At 37.7% G+C, this 7,059-nt stretch overlaps 1 protein-coding gene across 2 annotated transcripts; it reads left to right on the top strand.

The window, feature by feature from the left end:
- The first annotated feature begins 713 nt into the window (after positions 1 to 713).
- On the top strand, positions 714 to 6,880 carry LOC110370240 (cell division cycle protein 20 homolog). Of its 2 annotated transcripts, none has more exons than XM_064035394.1 (10): positions 714 to 1,209; positions 1,527 to 1,603; positions 1,986 to 2,156; positions 2,471 to 2,564; positions 2,850 to 3,079; positions 3,902 to 4,048; positions 4,483 to 4,610; positions 5,027 to 5,174; positions 5,644 to 5,843; positions 6,224 to 6,880. In XM_064035394.1, exons 1-10 carry the CDS (start codon positions 912 to 914, stop codon positions 6,321 to 6,323), a joined length of 1,593 nt encoding a protein of 530 aa, XP_063891464.1. In that variant the 5' UTR covers positions 714 to 911; the 3' UTR covers positions 6,324 to 6,880. The 2 variants fall into 2 exon arrangements, with proteins under 2 accessions (XP_063891464.1, XP_063891462.1); XM_064035392.1 differs by having other exon boundaries at positions 1,497 to 1,603.
- Positions 6,881 to 7,059: the final 179 nt, after the last annotated feature.

Raw genomic sequence — 7,059 nt, 5'->3', positions numbered from 1 at the left:
GCAAGGATTACGGGAATGCCACTAAATGGTACATACATCTGATTCATCTGCCAACGTTATTACAGTGAACGGTAAGATGACGCCTTAAGAAGGCGTAATATGTTGTAAAAAACATAATATGTTGTATTGGTTGAATCTGATGTTAAGAAAGAAAAACATTTTTTTTTGGCTCCGATCATTTTGCGCTTTACAGGGTTACTTTATTTATTTCGTAAACACGAGTCTTTCAGTCAAATAAATAAAAGTTTTTTTTATATTTTTTATATATTTTATTTATTTTATATTGCAACACAGTTTGTGTGACCCACTGCTAAATCAAATTACCCGTGATTGTTTTTTTTTTATATAATAAAACCAACAAAATGAATCTGGTATCTTCTTGTAAATAACTTAAACATATTACTATTTAATCATCATACTCTTTAGTTTATCATACATTAAACACAAATGCTCAATCCTTTTCCGTGTGAGACGAGACCTGTGCCCAGCAGTGGGACGATAAAAAGGCTGTAACATGACATGAAATTGCATTTAATCGTTCAGTTTCGGTCGTGGTTGAAAATCATGTCATTGACGTAAAATAAAAGCAATAAAAACATTTCACAGAATTTATTACTTACTGAGAAATTGTTACATTTCTTGCAATTTTGGACATTACAAGGTTTATTCTAATAAGCTGGCAACATTATTTCTTTGCTCGTTTGCTTCTGGTTTGCTTGTCAAACATTTTAAACTAACGTATTTTTGGAATCGGCTGTCGGTGAATTTTGATTTTATTCTTTTGATGAGTAAATAGATTTATCTCTATTGAGTGTTTCTCGTGTTTTTATTAATGAGAAAACTTATGTTTTTACTGATAGCTTTTGATTTCTAAGAATTGCGTAGCTAGTCGGTAGTGATTTAGTGAAAGTATGGCCCAGTTCAACTATTTGAATGAAATAAATAGTTTGGCGACAATGGATGGGCCGATAACTCGAGGCCCTCTTCAGCGTTGGGCAAAGAAGTCCAATAGTGAGAACATAAATCCATTGAGTACTTCTTTCAAGAACCATTCGAACGTGAACTTGAGTACTTGCAACCAGTCGATGCAAAAGTTGTCTCTATCTGCGAATCAAAGTTGCAACAATAGCGTGCTCTCTAGTAACAAGACTCCAACGCGAAATGACAACAAGAAGGGCAAGAAAACACCATCCAAGAACAAGTCTCCAGGTAAAGTTGTTAATAACAATGAATTGATAGGAATTGTTTGAAAACTGGCATGCCATAATTTGAAAGCCCTTTAGGCCCAGCGTGTGTGTTTGCTTCCTTTGTTAAAGTTAATATAGGGAACAGTGAGGCTTATAATGGTGGGCTATATTGTAGTTAGTTTGCTTTGGGGCTAGTCTGCGATTTTAAAGGGTAAATATCCATTTTTGTTGTAATTAACTGGCTGCCTTGTTACATTAGTAAGTAAGCAACAAGTCTTGAAGGAAAAGTTATCCGTCTATACCTTGCAGGTCGTTCCACCACGCCGACTCCAAACAAAGCATCCAAGACTCCGAACAAAGCTGACAGATTTATCCCATCAAGGAGTAATTCTAACTATGACTTGTGCCATTATATGGTAAGTTTTTAATGAGCATAAGTGTATAAGTAAGAACTCGCCGAATGCGCGCCAACCTTGACAAATGTCCCCCAACATGCACCAATACCCCATGTACACATTGGTGATGGCGTGTATTGGCCACGTTGGCCACGCTTGGGCCAATGTGTACTGGGGGCTTTAAAGTTGTTTGAAATATACTTTTGGCTTGAAATAAAAATCATGACTTCTGTATCCATCAAACCTTGACCCATTTTACTTACGACATATCAAAAACACCAGAACTAAAACTTTTGATATAACTTTCAATTACAACTATAAAATCTTAATAAATCACATTTCAGTTATTATTGTTAAGTTACATATAGGTACAGCAATTTTAATACTAACTTAAACCTTTTAGTTGAGCCGTGATGAAGACAAAAATGAGGAAGTGGTGCCCCAAACTGCGACGGGAGAGGCTATCGGTCGAGCTCTCACTGACACGGAGCCTGGTAGGCTGCTGCAGTACACCTGCAAAGCCCCAGCAGCTCCCGAGGGCTACCAGAACAGACTTAGAGTTGTGTATTCCCAGGTATATCTGCTTGCTTTTACTTACATTATGCTTGTTACTAACATTTTTGTCTTATGGTGTAACAACTCATCTCATTACAGCAGTAATAATTAAAACTTATATTTCTTCTTGAGTTGGTTCTTTCATGAAACTTCAATTGCTGGTGAGGGGCGGTGTATATCTTCAGAATATCTTTCATAAGTAGGCATACAGTACAAGAACTTTAATACACATGCTAAGCTTTCATCTTGTCCAAACATGCAACTTACTACAGCAACTGTATACTGCCTATGAAGCAGATATGTGAAGTATTAATCATTAAATGTATATTTCAGGCCAAAGTTCCATCATCAGTAAAGAATACAACAAGATACATTCCTCAGGCTCCCGACAGAATCTTGGATGCACCTGATATTTTGGATGATTACTGTAAGTATAAGGAAGGCAACAAACAGTAATTTTGGAACCAAAGTTTTTTTTTTCTGTTGGGAAGCTAGACTATCCTTCAGTGACATTGGGTATATTTTACTCAGGTGCAGGAGTAGTTTCCACAGGACTCAGGTTAACCACAGAAAACGGCTAGTTAATATACAATGACGAAAAAGCCATTTCCAGGTTGATTGGCATTACTTCCACTCAACATTTAGCCACGCTATCATCCTGTTTTCTAAATAACAATCTATAATAAATAACATTTATTTTCTTTTCTCACAGACCTCAACCTCGTTGACTGGAGTCTATCAAACATTCTGGCCGTAGCACTGGGAAACTCTGTTTACTTATGGAATGCAGCCACCGGCCAAATAGAGCAGCTTTTGACTCTAGAAGGTTCCGAGACTGTTTGCTCCGTACAATGGGTGCAGGGCGGTGGTTCCCATCTGGCTGTAGGAACTTCTGCAGCCACTGTGGAACTGTGGGATTGTGAGAAGATTAAGAGGTTGAGGGTATGTAGAGAATCACTCTATATTGTTATACATTCCTCGATTTTGTCCATCTCTGTATTTGCGAATAAATATGGAGGGGTATCACAATGAGGGCTTTCTCTCCTTTTTCTGCGTAATGTCCAAACAGCTGTCAAATAGTATGGAATTGTAGGTGCCGAACTTATTGTTTATTGAAATTCTGTTATATTGGAAGTGTTATTGATTTTATTATGACCGTAGTCAAAATAAAGTTTCCGAACTAAAAATTGAGCTCAGAAAGAGGGGTGCAAAAGTCACTGGTAGTAAGGAAAAGCTCATTGAAAGGTAGATAACGTAATGTACTAGAATTTGTTTACACAATAATGATTTAGTTTTTTATCTACGCAACCCCAATTGTAAAACAATAATGTACTGCTTTAATTATACAATAAAAAATCACTAAAATCGTTCACGGTTCATAGTAAACATAAGCACTTTGACAGGTACCTGGACCTGACGACTCGGTGCTGCCACCTCGTGGACGCCATTTTAGAAAACCCTCATTAGGTAGATGTGTAAATCAAACCAGTGAAACCACAACGGTTGCAAAATAAGACTTTATTTGTTAGAGGATAGGGAGCGCCGCCTTATTACTTAATTTGTTTTTTTCAGATTTTTATTTACAATCATTCCTAAGACTATGAGCAAAACTATACCCATAGTTTATTTAAATACAATACAAAGAAGTATATATTTAGTTTTTTGAAATTCTTGCTAATCAAAACATGAACAGTTAAAAGTAAAGTTAAAGTAAATGAGGTAGTAAACCTCCTTTTTCACCCCTACAACCTTCAATGTACGCAGGTAATGGACGGGCATACTGGTCGAGTGGGTTCCCTCGCGTGGAACATGTACATCGTGAGCAGCGGCGCCCGCGACGGCAACATCGTGCACCACGACGTGCGGCAGCGGGACCACGCCGTCGCCACCATACATGCGCATACACAGGAAGTAGGTATGGCACGTCACGTGTGCCGATATATTGTAGAATCAGGCTTTATTTTGCGCAAATCATGGAATTAAATGTTAGGAAATATGTGTGTGTGGCTGTTAATTCCGCCGCCCGCGTCATCGTCGATGAGTCATATCTTTGAGGTTCCCCGTGGAGGCAGGTATCCGTATAGGTTCGGAAATACCTAATTGTCTCGCGGAATATTTTTCCTAACATTTAGTCACATGTTCCTTTAATGATCTGCTTGACCTCTCGGTGAGATTGTTTGTGAGACTTTCGGGCTTCCAACTTACCTTAATGTCAAAATATTAATTGGTCAAAAAAATTTATTGATTTGCCAGTTATACCAAGATAATTTTGGGGTTTCAGTATGATTAAGCCTCTAAAACTGCAGCTGGTGTTTCAGAATTCTTTCACGATGTATTGTTTTCAGATTTGCGGGTTGAAATGGTCCCCTGACGGTAAATGTCTTGCTTCGGGCGGCAACGACAATTTACTCAATATCTGGCCAATTGCACAAGGACAGCACTACTCGCAAACTCAGCACCTGTATTCATTCAAGTAAGTTGTTAATATTTACTTTCTTGCAGTTTTATTTACAGTTTTTATTGGGCATTGTCACGTCGAACCAGCTCTCGTATTTCGAGAAAAAAGACAAATGTTTTGCGTGGTTCCTTGTTTTCAGCAACTTTATAAATAGGCACTCGGATGTCTCGTATAAGGAAAAGCGTGAACATATTTTTTCCTTATTCCTTCTTTTTTAGGGTTCCGTGGGTAAAACCCCAATGGGTAAAACGGTGGTATGATACCTGATTTTTTTTGCTCGTTTTACACATAGTGGTACGGAACCCTTTGTGCGAAACTCCAACCGCACTTGGCCGATTTTTGGGCATGGCAAAGTTGAAGTATACCCCTCGTATTTATAATATATAAGAAAAAAATGGCTAATTAATATACTTTCTTTCATATATTCTCAGTCAGCATTTGGCGGCAGTGAAAGGTCTCGCGTGGTGTCCGTGGAGCGCGGGCATCCTGGCCAGCGGCGGCGGCACGGCCGACAGAACTATACGCATCTGGAACATCAAGACTGGGGCCAATCTTAACACTGTCGATACTAAGTCACAGGTATCATGTAGCTTTATTTATTACTAGCTATCGTCCGCGGTTTCACCCGCGTCCTGTAACTATCCTAAAACCTTCTCCCGGGTCTAAGTTATCTCCCCTCTAATTTTCAGCCAAATTGGTCAAGCCGTTTTCATGTTATGTCGTGACAACGGAAAGCGGGTTTCATTTATATATATATCGATTTTTTTGTGAATATAATGTATTAACTTATACACCAGAATACATTTTAGATCCTTTGAGAAGTATGACGTTAGGTGATATCTACAATGAAAAAGATTAAATTAGCAAAGGATTTTCTATTACGTATGCAATAAGTCTTCGCGATTAAATCAACCTGCATTTTTTTATCGAAAAGGTGTCGGTATTTTTGTCTGTGAAATATTTTTTAAAGATGTTGCAATATTATCCGAAATATTTATTGGACTCGAAATTCAACCTCTCCAACAACTTTTAACATCTATTTCCTCAGGTATGCTCAATAGTATGGAGCACGCACTACAAGGAGCTGATCTCGGGTCACGGCTACGCGAACAACCAGCTGGTGATCTGGAAGTACCCCGTGATGTCGCGCGTGGCGGAGCTCAGCGGGCACGTGGCGCGCGTGCTGCACCTCGCGCTCTCGCCCGACGGCACCACCGTGCTCTCCGCCGGCGCGGATGAGACGCTCAGGTAAGTTAAGCATAGCTGTACTAAGTAGCATCCTTCTTCATTCTAACCCACTTGCATAAAAAACACTATTGAATTTTTATATTGTACTAGCTTCCGCCCGCGTGGTATGTTGATAACGTCTGTTCATTCTAGTAGCACCAAGAATATGTGTACAAAGTTTCATGATGATCGGTTAAGTAGTTTTTTCGTGAAAGCGTAGCAAGCAAACGGACTTTCGCATTTATAATATTAGGAGGGATGGATAGTATTGATTGAAGAAATGGGTTGTAGAGATTATAAAAATTTAAACAAACGCTACAATGCAGTTGTATTTTTTAGCGATACCACAACTGACTATAAAAAAGACTGCAGCATTTAATAAACTATTTTTTTACTTTCAGGCTGTGGAAATGTTTCATGCAGGACCCGTCAAAGAAGAAAGAACCAACTGATTCGAAAGCAGCTAAATCACTACTCAATCTTAACTCTTTAATTAGGTAACTCGACATTACGAGTACACTCTATTTAATTAAATTGACTGACATTGTGATCTTACAATTAGTTTAATTACAACTGTGTTGTACCGCAAGTATTTATGTTGACAATGTTATTATATGAAAATTTCGTATCTTTGTGATTTTTTGACTTACACTTGCATTATAATACAATGCATTGCATGCTTATTAACTAAAAATATTGAATTGTATTTTATAATGAACTTATTCTCGAACGAATAACACTTTTGATGTTGTTGGAAAACGTACTTTGTTACTCGTTTTTGGTTTTTGACAAATCAAGCGAAGTTGAGGTCGTAAAATGTGGTCGCGACTATAAAAAATTAAATTCCATTTCATTTTTCTTACCCTACTCTAATTTCTTTTACTCTTGCCTAATCTTTAATTCTAATTTACCATTTCATTACCTCGGCTTCCTTGTTTTAAGGACTGTACAACTAACTTGTTTAGCTATCTGTACCGTTTGTAAGACTTTAAAGTATGTGTTAAGATGTTTTTAAATATGTAATTTTTACAATAAGATAATAAAGATTTACATTCCCATGTTGTTTTCTACTTTGATAGTATTATGCAGGTTTCTAGGTTGTAAGCTATTTCCACGATACATGTCATCAAATTACATAATATCCATCAGTTTGAGAAGTGATGCATTTATAATATGGTTGGGAGTCAAGTATCTTACATTTGTGGCAGTTTTGTTTCCATTACGAAAAATGGATTCC

This window comes from Helicoverpa armigera, chromosome 7 (assembly GCF_030705265.1).
Source record: "Helicoverpa armigera isolate CAAS_96S chromosome 7, ASM3070526v1, whole genome shotgun sequence".
Classification (NCBI taxonomy): domain Eukaryota; kingdom Metazoa; phylum Arthropoda; class Insecta; order Lepidoptera; family Noctuidae; genus Helicoverpa; species Helicoverpa armigera.
The sequence above is the reverse complement of the archived record's forward strand: the minus strand, read 5'-3'. Positions and strand labels throughout refer to the sequence as shown.

What these genes read in the sequence shown, in the direction of transcription:
- LOC110370240 (XM_064035392.1), top strand. Translation starts at nt 912, where the DNA reads ATGGCCCAGTTCAACTATTTGAATGAAATAAATAGTTTGGCGACAATG. An exon ending in TTAGAGTTGTGTATTCCCAG is followed by an intron (nt 2,157 to 2,470) that starts GTATATCTGCTT and finishes TGTATATTTCAG; the next exon opens with GCCAAAGTTCCATCATCAGT. An exon ending in CAGCACCTGTATTCATTCAA is followed by an intron (nt 4,611 to 5,026) that starts GTAAGTTGTTAA and finishes ATATATTCTCAG; the next exon opens with TCAGCATTTGGCGGCAGTGA.